General features: G+C 39.4%; 2 protein-coding genes across 2 annotated transcripts; one reads left to right on the top strand and one right to left on the bottom strand.

Moving 5' to 3' along the window:
• The first annotated feature begins 291 nt into the window (after nucleotides 1-291).
• LOC145979549 (E3 ubiquitin-protein ligase SIAH1B-like) lies at nucleotides 292-13,927 on the top strand. The gene is made up of 3 exons (XM_083112521.1): nucleotides 292-391; nucleotides 9,918-10,009; nucleotides 12,864-13,927. The coding sequence occupies exons 1-3, from the start codon at nucleotides 328-330 to the stop codon at nucleotides 13,689-13,691; spliced, it is 984 nt and encodes a 327-aa protein (XP_082968647.1). The 5' UTR covers nucleotides 292-327; the 3' UTR covers nucleotides 13,692-13,927.
• LOC145979351 (uncharacterized) lies at nucleotides 3,160-5,624 on the bottom strand. The gene is made up of 2 exons (XM_083112213.1): nucleotides 5,484-5,624; nucleotides 3,160-5,027 (listed from the first exon to the last, which is right to left on the bottom strand). The coding sequence occupies exons 1-2, from the start codon at nucleotides 5,488-5,490 to the stop codon at nucleotides 3,160-3,162; spliced, it is 1,875 nt and encodes a 624-aa protein (XP_082968339.1). The 5' UTR covers nucleotides 5,491-5,624.
• Nucleotides 13,928-15,297: the final 1,370 nt, after the last annotated feature.

Genomic DNA, 15,297 nt, shown 5'->3' with positions numbered 1-15,297 from the left:
TAAGCCGCAGAATGTGCAACAGCTAATGGAGAGAATAAGAAACGCCCTTGCTTTGGTGGACGAGGAGTTCTTGGGAAATGTGTGGCAAGAACTCGAATTTCGATGTATCGCATAACTGGTGGAAGCCAAATTGAACATTTGTAGCCAGACATTCGTAGAAACTTAGAAAGTGTTACCGATTAATACAAAACAAATATCATTGTTGTATTCCATATGGTTTAGTCGCAACGGAATTCTTAAAGGTGTTTACCTCATGGGGTCCATGACCAATGCATTTCGAGTTTAAATTTCAGGGGATTCGGCGTATTCTAACGTTCGGAGAGAAATATGGCTGAGAAGCGCCTACACCATGCTGTGGACAACAACAATAACAACCAGGCTGTGGACCAAGGTGAGTGTAAAGCGTAGAAGTATGATCACAAATTACCGTATTTGCAGAGGTATAAGACGCACTTTTTTCCCTTCAAAAATAGGTCTCAGAAACGGGGTGCGTCGTATACGCCGATACTCAGTTTATATATATTGATGAGGTATAATAAGTGAAGTTAGAGAAGAGGCTCGTTTAATGCTCTCTTTACACTGTTCATAAACCTGACGTCTCAGTCGACTGCCTCTAAGTTATCCCAGGAATGCACTGCATTTCCTAATGCCTCCGTGCTGAGGTTATACGGAAGGAGACGAAAGTACACCTCACCGGTAGAGGACTTGAGGAGTACCTCTAGTCCGGGAGAAGTATAAAAGATGAAGTCCGGAAGGACACGTCTCTCAGTTGATCACAAATTACCATCGATACACTTAGCGTGAGTCAGAGTCGGAGTACGAACTCTGACAACGCTATGGTCACGGCTTGCTAAGCACATTTTCGACAGTACACGTCGAGAACATCGTACAGGGCTGATAAGTGTGGAGAGAGTAGAGTGCAACACACATATCTTTGCCGTTGCGCACATACCAATTTTTGTTTCGTCTCCCTCTCTCTTAGCATCACGTGTTCAACGCTGTTCGCCAACCTTCGTCATTGTTGCCACATTGTCATTCCATTCTTGGACACACTCGCGCAAACATCATTGAAAACAATTGAATAGCGCTCCAGCTCGCGGTTCACAACGTTCGGCAGGGACTGTAATGTGGCAATATAGCATGACGAAGTGGTTGCTTCTTTTATGCAGTGCATGTTCATTGGCTAGCTAGTAACTAGTGTTGCTAATTGTAATAATGAAGCACTATTTCTGTCACCGAAGGAGAAAGGCAGTTAAATTGACGGTGAATTTTGTTCGATTGGAAGCACCATACTTTTATTTTATACTAAGTATTTGACCGGTTTGGCGTTGTGTGCGTGTATTGCGTGTGTGTATGTGATAGTGTGTGTTTGTTAATGAACGTTAAATTCCATAATGCCTCCAGTTCTGTGAAAGTTGAAATCAAAAAACTTGCATAGCCAAGCTCGGGAAATTCACAAATTGTTCATATTTCATAATTTGGAATTGTTCAAGAGAAAGAAATTATGTGGCTCCATGAGCATTTCAACTCTTGGCTCCGGCACGAGTTCTTGTAGAAATTGCATAGAGGAGCATGGACGTCCGCAGGATTTTTTTTTCAGGGAGGGGCAAGGAAGGTATTTTTTCCAGGGGGGCAAACAAGGTACATTTTCTCCAAAAATAGTGTTGTTCCCTAAAAAAAACATTGCTTAAATTTGAATTTATGATGTTCATCCAATAATTAACACATATTTTTGTGGGTAAAATGAAAATTAAAGTGTGTAACACATAATTTTTGGTTGACTTTCATTTTCTAGGAGGGCCACGGCCCCCTTTGTCCCCCTTTCCGGACGCCGATGTAGAAGGCTGTCATTTTTGCTGCTTAATACGATGCATATTGTTTTCTGTGTTAAAATTGCCATGATTTGATGGGTGACAAGTTCATAGCAAAAAGAAAGCCGCGCTACTTATAGTCTAGTGGCAGTATATGTACTTGTTATTGTTGTGGAAGCCGGTATCGTTTGTAAATGTACAACAAAGGCAACCGACTGTCGCCGATCACAGAGAGGCAATAATACTGCTTGAGGAGGAGTGTTGTGGTCCAATTGTCGCGGTTTAACACGTTTGCATGTTATTATTATTAGTTCTCAAAGCAGTGGTAGTGTCGGTCGTGTATTATCTGTCGTTGTAGTTCCGTACCAGTGTAGATGGGTTTTGGGAGTGAACAGTTAGAACGCCACCAGTGCATTAATGCAATGGAAAATAATAAAGTGTTTATTTTGTTTGAAATCACTCAAATAAGGAATCACTATGAAGAAGTCTTCTTTGCAGCATTTTTGGTAATTTTACGTATGTGTTAGTCCATATTTTGCGATTTTTTAGTCCATATGTATGTAGCCACATACAAAGCTACTTGTTAGTACATATTAATCCTAGTCCTGGTATAATGCATGACGTTTAAAACTCAACGTTAGATAAACCTGAATTCTCTAATTTTCTTGTTGTACATAACAGCTGTGCATCGGCGCACTGCAGCGATTTTTCTATCTGCTCCATTAGCAACACTGCTTCTTGAGTTGTGTCGTGCATCGCTCGGCAGAAATATATGTGTTGGGCTCTATTTCCCTCAGTTATAACTAATCTTTCTCTTCACTGATCGGGGCGGGCCTTTACAGTTATAATGAACCTTAAACCTCTCGCTTTATAATTTGCTACATCCCAGTGGCTCTTGATCCCCGATCTTTATTTCAGTCACACTGTCAGGTTAATGATCAGTGCAAAGAGAGCATTAAACGAGCCTCTTCTCTAACTTCACTCATTATACCTCATCAATATATATCTTACCTTCAAAGAAGAGGTCTAACATTTCACCAGGTGGTAAATGGATCAATGCTTCAGGGGATGCTGTAAAAACTAAAGAAGTGGTTAAATCATTTAGGATGTGTGGCTCTAGTAAGGTAAAACGAGGAGAGACGCCGCACCTTTTCATAACTGAATAGAAAAAAAACATCTCTGCTTTTGTGAAAATTTATCGACATGAAAACATAACTACAGTCCTTGCACTTTAAGAAAAAAAATAATTGGCATCCATTAGGAAGAATTTAAATGGATATTTTTTCAAATTACAAAAGCATTGAATTTTGAGTGTCATGAAAAACACGAGGAGAGATGCCGCACTGACTCACTTCTGTCTCTTTAAGTTCTTCTCACGAACATTCTTCCTTCCACAGTCCACACACATTGTTCCATACACAGTGCAGGTTTCATGTAACCATTTTGAACACGTAACACACTGGATCCAGTCAGATTTGGAAGCCGTGAGGAAGTAATTCTCCAAGCATTCCACACAATTGTTGATGTCTTGCTCAGATCCACTCGCTGTAGCATCTGGCGCAGGTTGCTTTGTGCCGGTTGTTTTTTCTTTCTGTCCTGTTTTGATCCTGGAAGTTGATTGCGAGTTTTTTGATTTCATATTTGCAAGTCTGGAAGCGGAATTGAGCACTTCGGCTGACTGTTTGAATCTTTTACCTTGACGAGGAACTTCCGGAATGGGACTCAGCTGGCGGAGGTACTTACTGGGGCTTTCCGTGGGTGTAGAACTACTGGTAGATGTTGAAGGGTTTGAATTTATTCCTGGTAATTGATTCTGGGGCACAAAATGAGGTTGTTGAGTTACTTTTGGTGTCAGTTGTGTTGCTTGCGAGGTTGTTGGTTTAACTGTGACAGGAGAGAGACTTCCTAAGGTACTCGATGAAGGTGACTCTAGATCCTGCGAATCATTATGGTCAGATATTATGGTGTGGGTGGATGAAAGTGGACTAGAACCTGACTGACAAGCACCAGAAAAGGAAAAGAAGTAATCGGGAACAGCATTTGAATTCAAAGGGTAAATGCCACAGGCTCGGAAACCTGAAATGGCATTTCCAACAGAAGCAGCTTTATTCCACGCCGCACAAATGAGAGAGCCTGCTTGGTATCTTGTGATATTTCTGTCTTTATGGGTTCTCATCCATGATGTTGCTTCCTTGTTGTAATATGATTTTACTGGACCAAATACAGATCGGTCCAAGGGTTGAAGGGCTTGTGTAGTGTGACTTGGCAAACACAAAACAATAACACCGACTTCAGCCGCATACTCCAGAAGCTCTAATGCATGGACATGTGATGAATGGCCATCTAGGAGTAGAAGCGTTTTGCCTGGATGTTTCCTGGGAACAAAGTGTTCTTTGAACCATTTCATGAACAGATCAGCACTGATGTACGACGATTTAGGGTTCATGTAGACATCGGATCCTGCAGGAAGTCCATCAACGAATTCAGGTTTTTTATTCACACCTTTCATAATAAGAACAGGAGGAAGAAACGTTCCTTCTGCACTGCAACACCCTATCAGCGTCACATTTTCTCCCCTTTCTTTTGGAGTCAATGTGTGCACAGTCTTTGCACCTTTGGAGGTCACAACCTTTCTAGGTCTGTTAATGAGTGGGAATCCTGTTTCATCGACGTTAAAAATGTTACCTGGTTTATTCATTAGATCGTGTTCTTCCATAACCTTTTCTAGCAACGTAAAATAGTTTTTCACATCTTCACGATTCATTCCTTGAGCTCTGTTGATAGAGAGGCCTTGAGCTTGTCGCAATGAAAGTTCAGGATTTCTCCTCAGGAAGGAATTTAACCATACGTTTCCTGCCATCTGCGATTCATGCGAGAACGTGTGTTTAATATTTAATTTTTCAGCAAATTTGTACGCCAGCACCCTAACTGCTTGTCTGTCTGGAGCGAAACCTGCTGCACCTAGACGTTGAATATGGGAAACTAATTTCTTTTCATTATGTGCACCGAAAACCCCTTCAGGTCCAAGACTCTTCTTGGAGAAATCGCCTTTTTCAATCCTTCGACATATGGTTCTCGCTGGAATGCCGTAATATCGTTCAGCTTCTCTTTTCCCTATGTCCCCGGCTTGCACTCTTGTACATGCCTCTTTCAGGGTCTCATCAGACCACGAAGCTCTAGCAGATCTTCTTCTGTATGTGTTGGGCATCTTGAATTCTGAAAATAATAAGAAACGAGTGCTTAGAAACTTTTAGACAATTTAATATTTAAGTACACTCTATTTTACATAACTTATATACAAGCATAAATAACATGTGTATATTGTTGTGTTTGTATTGCATTCTTTGTTAAAATACATAGCCATGTAACACTGTGTTCAAAATATTCAACGTGTCAAAAGGTGAAATAAATGACACTGTACACCTTATAATATGAGGGTGAGAAAAGTGCGGCATCTCTCCTAACAGAAAAATGTGCGGCATCTCTCCTTTGTTTCACTGCGGCAACAATCCTTTTTCGAGAGGAGAGATGCCGCACCAATTGCTTTTTACTGGTTTTGTAGTTTCAATGCAAAATCGAGCGAAAGGTAATCTAAATACTCTAACAAGTATTCTATAAAATATTTGTCAGGTAGAAACTAGCGTGCACTCTATTAGGATATATCACACTTACCTTTCATAAAATTTCGAAGGTCAATTCACCAGGAAATTTTCATATGAAGGCGCCCCACTCCTTTCCACTTCACTTCACTCGTCTCTACTGCACTGGCGTGGTGGAATGAACGACAGTTACACATCCTTGTAGAATGTTGCTGCCATCTGATGTGTACTAGGCAAACTACAGCATGTGCGGCATCTCTCCGCCTGCGGCGTCTCTCCTCGTTTTACCTTAATTCACTGGATGGTACAGAGGTCAGTTAGTATGAAGACTCAGATTCTGATTTAAAAAAGGTTTCAAGTGATTCTTCATTCAGCTCTGGAAACAATGTCTGGGTTTTGACAAAGAAGAGTAAAAATGTATTATTTCCTAGTTAGTTGTTGAAATTAGACTTCAAAATTGAAATAGGCTACTGTAAATTAATTATCAATTCAGAGATAAAGCTTTTTCCTCAAAAATGTGTACAAAAAAGGTGGGGAGCGTCTTATACGACGGCAAATATGGTACTTTTTCCCCAGTGTGGTGCAGTGGAATTCCTTGGGGAACGAGAGTTCTTTTTATCAAGTCTGTCCTATTTTTTTTTTCTAAAAAAAAGAAAAGCCAGAACCAATGGGATTCACCCCCCCCCCCCCACACACACACACACACAAAAAAAAACATGGTAGCCCTGCATCAATAGTTATGAATGTAAAATTACTCAGTATTGGAGACTGTAAGCATGTAGAGGCTGCATCTCTCCACAACAAACCCATTCACTTACGGTATGCAAGAACGAAGTCGAAACTCTTTGAAAATCTGAAATATCTTCAATGTCATATTCGTAGAATTTTTTAGGTACATATTCTAATATTTCATAGTTCGAAGTGGCAGATGGCCCCCATGGCCCTGTGATAACTTGCAGAACGCAAACATTTTGTAGTTTGTATTCACATGTGACCCTTCGAGTACTTTTATTGCTAGTTATGTCCTCGTCCATAAACATTGGTATAGATACACATACAACCCCCCCCCCACACATATATATATATATATATATATATATATATATATATATATATATATATATATATATATATATATATAGGAAGTGGTTCCCAAAGTATGTCCCGCGGGGCCATTGCTGGCTTACAGGGGCGCCACGAAATGTTTCAATATTTTCACTGAAATGATATGATTGTTCCACATGTTTCCTTATTTAGTACCTTTTACATGTAAAATGTTCCTGAATTTGCAATATATATTTTAATTAAGGCAAGCAACCTAAACACACTAACTGGTGTTGCAAGTGTTAGATAGGCCTTCATTCTGACTAGGGCGGCGCCGAAAAATCTTGAAACACTAGGGGCGCCGTGAAACGAAAAGTTTGGGAATGTCTGATATAGGGTGTTTGAGTGACCTTGATTCAAACTTGCAGGGTGGATACAGACTGACCCAAATACTAATATGAGATAAGGAACACCGGTCCAGAAACGCACCTTTAAAACGTTAAGAGCCAAAACTATTTGGGGGTGTCTATAACAGTGGGATTTTGGCCTACATCAAGAAATTTATAATTTCCAACATATATAAGATGACCAGACCTTTTAGCTGGGACAGTCCTAGAGGCCAGCATAGTCTGCCTTTTACCTACCCACTGCCCGCTTGCACGCGATAACAGGTTTACCTGCTCGCCTGCCCACGGCAAAGAGTCGACTTGCGTCTTTACCCGGGTTCTTGGTCTTCAAGGCGCTCTGCGCTTACAAGGTACCTGGGCATTCAACAAGACCCGGGCGCCTGCAAAACCTGCTGGAAGGAAACAGCCCTCCGGCAGCGTGTCGCTCCAGGTGTTTCATCACCACGTGGACGGCTGCAGCCAGTGTTGCCTACTTACGTAGCTCCTAAATCCTACGAAGTCCTAGGAGGAGCTTCTTCTCCAAGGAGAATTTATATACTTAGCGATTTCAGTTCAGCGTAAGAAGTTTTTATCTTATTGCCAGGAAATGCACGCAATATTACAGTTTCATTTATCTAAATGAATGATCGAGCAAACAAAAATCTCCTCACTGAAAACTAATTGTTTTTCATTGCATGGTGCCTTAACCAGGCACGCAGTGGCGCAACCAGAGGGGGCAGGGTGCATTGCTCACAACCTTGGACGGAAATTGTCTAGCGGAGGGGTCAGGGTGGGGGTCAAACATTAAAGTACAAGTCTCATCAAGTTCAATGCCGTAGCAAAGGGGTAGCGGGAGTCGGCCCTGAGCGCCGAACGATCTAAGTGAGAAAAGTTTTAAAACAGAGAATGCTATGGCGGCCCGTGATATTATTTGCTATTAATGTTGGTTTGTTACGAGTTGGATGAATTGATTATGTAATACGTCGCTCCATGTGAAAAGAAAATATTGTAGATGGAAATTTTACATGCCATATGTATGTACATTCGGAATGCATTTATCATGCACTTCCTTTCTTTCAAAAATAGTTTGTGTGCTTGTTTTCCATTATTAGCTAATGTGAAATTGACGTGTTGAAAAAAAATATTTCTAATCCTCTGTTTCAACACAAATGCGTGAGAACCGACTTCTACCCCCTTTTTGCGTGATTTATGAGGATAATAATGCCTTTCATGCTACTTTATTACTATTATTGTGATTGTTGTTGTTGTTACGTTTATCCAAGTACTTTCCCCCCCCAAACGAGGGTAATGGCAATGCCCCTGGCTGGCTACGGCCCTGGTGTTCGCAGTAGAACAGTGTGTTGTTTGACTCGCGACCTCAGCGTCGAACGTGACATGTTTCAGTCCTGCCCTATATCACTATATATACGTATATTGGTTATTTACGACATATACTTATGGATCCTGTGCCACGGAAAACCTATTTCAATGTGTGTGTGTGGGGGGGGGGGGTAGCAACATTCATAAATCTTATTTCATTGGTGATGTGGCTTACGAGGCTTTGAGTTCCCTTTTTTAAGTAGTGAAAATCTATTGCAGTTGGCAACACTGCAGAACGGTGTGGGCCCGGTGCAGTTTCTACTCGAAGCAACTACGTCATGCAGAGGGAGGGGTCTGCAGTTGATGGAAAGAACGAACTGAGACCTACTAGGTATTGTAAGACTGCGGGTACCCGGCGGGTCTACAATGCCTGCCAGGAACGATCTGGACAGGTGGGCATACAAGCTGCTCAAGCGAGGATGTTGCGCAGGTTGTATGGCATTTCAGGAGCGATGTCTCGCGAACGGGTCTGCTCCAGGTCTTGTGCAGGCCTCTGGACAGTCCCGTTTTTGAATCTCTGTACAGGTGCTTTTAACGTAAAACGGGGCGTCAAAATACCTTCTTTTGTGATGATGACTCATCGGAATAGAATTACTACAACAATACACGTTCTGGGGTGTAAGGGGTAATCTTCCACGTAGGCGCCCAAAAGTCAACCTCACTTCCACGTAGTATACCCTGGACTGCATTTTGCAGACGAACGAGGCTCTGGCGACTGGCACTATGGTCAGTATAATTGGGTGTGTGTTGTCCTGTTTTTTTGTCCTTGTGTGTGCTGAGTGCTCGTTTACAGCTTCAGCTTTTAACAGAAGTCATAATATTTTTAGATTTTTAGTTATGCAACGTTAGAGTTGTTATTTGTAATGGTAAGATGCTGCCCCCGTATAATGTGACGGGTGCAAAATAGCCTAAGTGCTGACTCACCCAAAATTTTAAATTAAAAAAAAAATACACGTTCTCTACTATTACAAAGAACTATGTCATATCTTTTTCTCAGTTTACCTGGAAATGATGTCCCAGAATACTTGTTTCCGTACATGTAACAATTAACAATAACGCTCTTTCAACTTGAAAAGCTATGTTGATTAACAATGTGAACTTTAATAGCACGTGTGTAAACTTTTACAAAATGTTGTTTGAAAGGAAAAAGGTCCATTAATCGGAAAATATCACTGAATGGCTTCTAATTCTAAAGGACCGCTATACCCTGTCCCAGCTAACTGTGGAGCAACGCCGCGCATAGCGTCATAGAAGCGAAGGAAATCGAGTGGCCAGGGCGAAGCAGTACACGCTGCTGGGAAGGCAGTGGCTTTCCCCCTCCACGCAATCCCGTTCCCTCTCACGTGTTCATTGGTGGAGCCGTCTCGCGTCACTACTTGCGCAGAGACTTGTTTCCGTTCGCCTGCTCCACAGTTAGCTGAGACATAGTATAGGTTGGAGTGCAGTGCATATCACCAAATTATGTGTAAACTATTTTGACTACACGGTGTTTATTTATTTACTTAGTTTTCAAACATAAGCGTTTGTAAAGACACAGTTTTTACATTAAAACGTATACATTTTGGCCTCTCGTTTTTCCTTCAGGAAAATATGAAATGTCCCGTTTTGTTGCTTAAGAAATCTGCTCACATTACGCATATATAACGATAAGTTTTCTCTTGCATTTTCATGAATTTGAGCTTTTATCCCCCCCGCAGGTGACGCAGAGAGCAACAACCCCGAGAAGAGACTCCGGGCCCAAGCCAACGAAGAAGACCCTAAATCTGGTCTCGGTGGCATGCTACTCAAGGTAGATTTTTATCATAAACTATAAAAACCATAAATATAAAAATAATTCTGGAAAAATTGTACAGTAGTAAAATATGATTTTCGAATGAAATGATATTCAATTAATTTAATTTAATATTTTGATTTAGACCTCACAAAAATCTGCTTATGTTACCTGGAAGGCCAAGTAGCGAGGACTGGGCTGGGGGCTGAAGCCTACCGCATTAGGCCATTGAAAGCTTTTTCTAAAAAGGAAAGACAACAAATAAATATAGGGTGTCTCAGAAATATTTTCGTTTTTGAATCCTCCCTCTGGGGCAATTCGCACATTACGGAGAAATGAGATAGATCGCAAACGCTTGGCAACATTGTTAATATTTAGTTGCCATGGAGCGTTTTACGGGGCAGCAACGGGCTTTTTGTGTTCGTGCGTTTTATAAAAATAATGATTATGTTGTTGTGCGTCGTTTGTACCGGCATCATTATAACCTGGCAGGAATGAGAGACGTCCCAAGCGCAAATTTAATTAAATATTGGGTGAGAAAGTTTGAAAACAATGGAAGCACTGTGACGAGTAAACCGCCGGGACGTTCAATGTCATCAAGATCGAACGGAAACGTTGACCGTGTGCGCCAGTCTGTTAGTGAGGATCCTCGCTTCGGCGAGTGATGGAAAACTTTAGTTCAAGAATAATTGAATGGGAAAACATGAACGATCACTATTTGTCCAATACTCTTTTCCACAAATAAAAATTTAAAGTTTAAGCATTCTTTTGGTAATAAATTTATCTTTACACAAAAAAATTTAGTATTTATTGTAATTGTTTTATAAAAGAAAATATTTCTAATTTTACTTAGAATAATGTGTAATACAACGATGTTATTATTTTCTAGCAGAGGTCGAAAAATTTTAAATTACAATTTTCTTTTTACTAAGAGCATAAAGCTCACTGTATTTATTATCTTAATTCACTGGGGAACAAAAAAAAATATTTTATTTTGTGGCATAAAGTTTAATAACAGTTTCAGCACACAACACATCTGTGATTGCCAATTGTATGATTGGTTCAGTTGAATTGACTCCAGTTATAAAAATAAACACGCCATTGAAAATGTAGGAGGTAAAATTACTCCACGCTTTTCTCGGTAATATCAAAATTTGATAATGGGCTGAAATTGATGAAAATTCTCAATTTTACGTAATGTATACAGTGCTTAGTGAAAATGAGTAATATAAAATAAAGAATTTTGCGTTACTATGGGGACTAAAATCAACAGCCATGTAATAGCTGCATATGTGGTTGAAACCGAATAGTCAAATGTGAATTGCATCTTCCATTGTCATATTACAAATACAATCAACCTTGTACAGCCCTAGCAACAATTTACAAATAAATAAGTTTCCTAATGGTACAAACAATTGTAATCACAAGGAGAGATGTTAAATTGTTCTTGGAAGTTCATTTATATGTATGTCTTATGTTTCCGCCATTTTGGTTTAGTTGCATTTATTTCATAAATTAGAGCCAATTCAGGAAATATATTATTATATCATTATTCAGCAGCATGAAATTGCCCTAAATTAGCTCTCAAACACTGTGCCGCAATTTCACTGTTCCCCAGTGTTATAATTCTTAAATTCGTTTTCTTTTTCTTTTTTTTACTTGTAGGATTATATTCTGGTGACACAGTGATGGAATTTTCTGTTTCTCAAACTAGTAGTAATAGCACATTTTAAAAGATATTATTCAGACACTGAGACAAAACTGAAATAACTAATTATGCTAAACTTTTTTTTAAAATCAGAACTGCAAACTACGAATCTTTAAATATAACCTATATTATTTTTATAGTTTTTTTTTGTTTCCTCATTTCAAAATTTGTAGAATGTATATTTCACAAACCATGACATAAGAAGAAAATATCAAAGATCGCATATAAAAGGGGCGCCAAACCAGAATCCTGCCTAGGGTGCCAAAATATCTAGGTATGGGTGGCCTAGGAGGATGGCACATTAAAGAAAACAATTTGGAAGGCAATCATGGCATTATCTAAACTAGGCTTCATCTAATATGTGGGTATTAATTATTATTATTTATTACATATTGTAGAAAAAGTTGTGGCCCTTGAAACTGCGTTAAAGCTTATTTGTAAAAATTATAATTTAAATGAATAGCTATTACGCAATTGGTATAAATTAGGTAATAGAGTATAGAATTTAAGAATGCAAATTCTTAATACCACCCCTGATATCGGATTAATGAAAATGTTGGTAGAAACCATAGGCGCAGGGGGGAATTTGCCACTAGGCATAAACATGAGACGTGGCAAATACTATTGACTATTAAAATTCTTTAACATTGTGATAATAGAAATATGATGAATTGACTTTGAGTCTCTCATCCATCAGTTTGATGGCATGAAAGCCACAAGGAAATAGTTTTAAGTCAGTGTTCGCTTGTTAAATCTAAGCGTATTATTTTATCGAAGATTAATGAATAATTCTTATTCACAACTGTCTATAATTAAAGTTTACAAATGTTATTAATACAAAGCATGCAATTATTTGAAGTCAAGTAACATGATAACAAAACTGTTAATAATAATAATGATGATGATGTCGGCAAGATCAAAGACAAAGGATAGCCGTGGGCTTAGGGACCTTATTTTTATAAATCCCCGACTGCATAGGTGTGAGTTAAGAGTTACTGGTAACTAAATAAAGACCGCCTGTAATCGAATGGTGCTGCTGGTGGACATTTTGGATCCACCAGCCATACATTTTGGTGACATTGAATGAGATTTGAGGCTAATGTGTTTTAAACACATTCCGAAATTACTTGATTCTTTTAAATCTTAATTTTCTTTCCACTACAGCCCGGCGATCCAGATTTCAATGATGAGAAGACCTATTCCACAATGTGGGAATCTCTCAAATGCCCGGCCTGCTTGGACGTGTGCACCCCGCCGATCCACCAGTGTCTAAAAGGCCACAACATATGCCACGGCTGCAAGGCTATGGTGAATGCCTGCCCTCTGTGTGCATCCAAGTATCATGAAACCCGAAACTTCGCGCTCGAGAGCATGATGGAGTCCATGCCCCTGCCCTGCAAGTACAGGGTGGAAGGTTGCAAGTTCATGGGAGACCAACGGAAGAAGAAGGAACACGAACAAGCATGCGAGTGGCAACCGTACAAGTGCCCAGTCGGAAAGTGCGAAGCGTCCGTGAGCGAGGACGCCATCATCGAACACCTGGTCACTCAGCACAAGTGGACGTTCTTCGATGTGACACACAAGATGAAGGATGGCGCGTACGAGGAGTTGCTGACTCTTCCCATCCCGCCGTTAGGGATAGAACGTTACGACTTCGTCATGCAGATGCTCAAGGTGGAGCAGTGGGGTGTGTTCCTGCTGGTCGGTTCCGTTTGCTGCAACTCCTGCAAGACGGTGACGTGGACGATGCAGACCATAGCTTCCAGGGCTCAGGCAAAGAACTACGAGTTTGAGGTGGAGTTGTGCACTCTCGAGGAACGTCGCAGGAAGGCCTCGTACACTGGATCCGTCTCCTCCATGCTGTCGACAGTCACCTCTGTGATCGAGGAGGGATCGTGCCTCACGACCAAGGCAATGTTTCTGCGTGCAACGTGCCCCCCAGAGGAGAACGGGAGTTGCAAAATGTCCCTGAAAATCAGGAAGGTCGCCTGACTCACTCCTACTCTCAGAATTCCATTAATAATTTCTGTCCGTTATTGGCAATTGCAAAATTTTCTTCACTGTGAGACTTGTCGTTAATTTTCTTGTAAAAAAAATATTGAAAAGAATGTTTAGATTACGACTCCATTGCTAAAGTAACTACAATTGTGATCTAGCCACTTAAATTGTAATTTGAGTTCAATTTCACCAAAGTTGCGTGTATCAGAGTAAGTGTGTAATAAAATCTAAATGTAACCATTAACAATTTTTAAGATATTGTGTAACTTTGTAATAAGGGGTGACCTTTGCTGAAGGTAGCCTAAAGCCAACATTGCATCCCGGTAGCTGGAATATTGCAGGACGACGAGGCTTTGGTGCCTGGACTCTCAACCAGTATAATCGTCTTTGTTTTATGCGGTTCACATGAAACCAATGTGGATCGATTTAAATCAAATTGGTTTAAGATGGTGATTTAAATCAATATTAAAATCAGGTGATTTAAATCAATATTAAAATCAGGTGATTTAAATCAATATTAAAATCAGGTGATTTAAATCAATATTAAAATCAGGTGATTTAAATCAATATTAAAATCAGGTGATTTAAATCAATATTAAAATCAGGTGATTTAAATCAATATTAAAATCAGGTGATTTAAATCAATATTAAAATCAGGTGATTTAAATCAATATTAAAATCAGGTGATTTAAATCAATATTAAAATCAGGTGATTTAAATCAATATTAAAATCAGGTGATTTAAAAAAAACAGTGATTTAATACACTACGAAAAAACAATTTATAGAATAACTAGCTGATTACCAGGCGTTGCCCGGGCATAAATTTATACCAATCTTCTATTAGACAGGAAAATAATGACTTCTAACTATACTGTAAAATGAACTCGGAGTTGAACGGCATTTGGGGTCACTATTCATTGTAGCGACCCCGTAAACTATGGATTCCACACTAATATCGGTCGTTTTCTATTAGTTTTACATGTCAACCCCTCCCACCCCCTCCCCTAGCGGTGCCAGGGTTGTCTTACCCCAAAGTATTTCTTTCCAGTTTGGACGTGCTACGCGTACCAAGTTTGGTGGAAATCGCTCCAGGCGTTGGAGAGTTATGGTCGAACAAGCACACACACATCCATCCATTTTTTATATATTAGATGTACGTAAGGATTGTGTACACTATTAGTGGAAGTACATTAATACCGTAATTATTGAAAGGTGTTTATTAGGCTATAGGAAAGGAAAAGTAAAGATTATATATATATATATATATATATATATATATATATATATATATATATATATATATATACGGAGTGAAGCTCAAACGAAAGGAAATGTAACATGTAAATTATAAACACACTTTATCTTGATTTACAATTCAACAAAAAATAGCATCATTTTGTGTAAAATAACATACAAAATACTAATCATCTTAAACCGTAAATAATATTATTATCAATAAACTCTAAATAAATATGGCACATGATATTTTGCAAACTATAATACCAAAATTCATCTACAAAGACTAGGAAAAATATTTTTTTTGAGTTACAGTTACAAAGTACATCTACAGTAAAATGTTTTATTTTCACTGGAAGAAAA

The sequence above is a fragment of the Lepisma saccharinum genome, chromosome 26 (genome assembly GCF_977018435.1).
Source record: "Lepisma saccharinum chromosome 26, izLepSacc3.1, whole genome shotgun sequence".
NCBI classification, from domain to species: Eukaryota; Metazoa; Arthropoda; class Insecta; order Zygentoma; family Lepismatidae; genus Lepisma; species Lepisma saccharinum.
Note: the sequence above shows the minus strand (reverse complement) of the source record. Positions and strands in the feature narration are given on the sequence as shown.

Coding starts and splice junctions, on each gene's coding strand:
- LOC145979549 (XM_083112521.1), top strand. CDS start 328: ATGGCTGAGAAGCGCCTACACCATGCTGTGGACAACAACAATAACAAC. Junction 392..9,917: donor CAACCAGGCTGTGGACCAAG/GTGAGTGTAAAG, acceptor TCCCCCCCGCAG/GTGACGCAGAGAGCAACAAC. Junction 10,010..12,863: donor TCGGTGGCATGCTACTCAAG/GTAGATTTTTAT, acceptor TTTCCACTACAG/CCCGGCGATCCAGATTTCAA.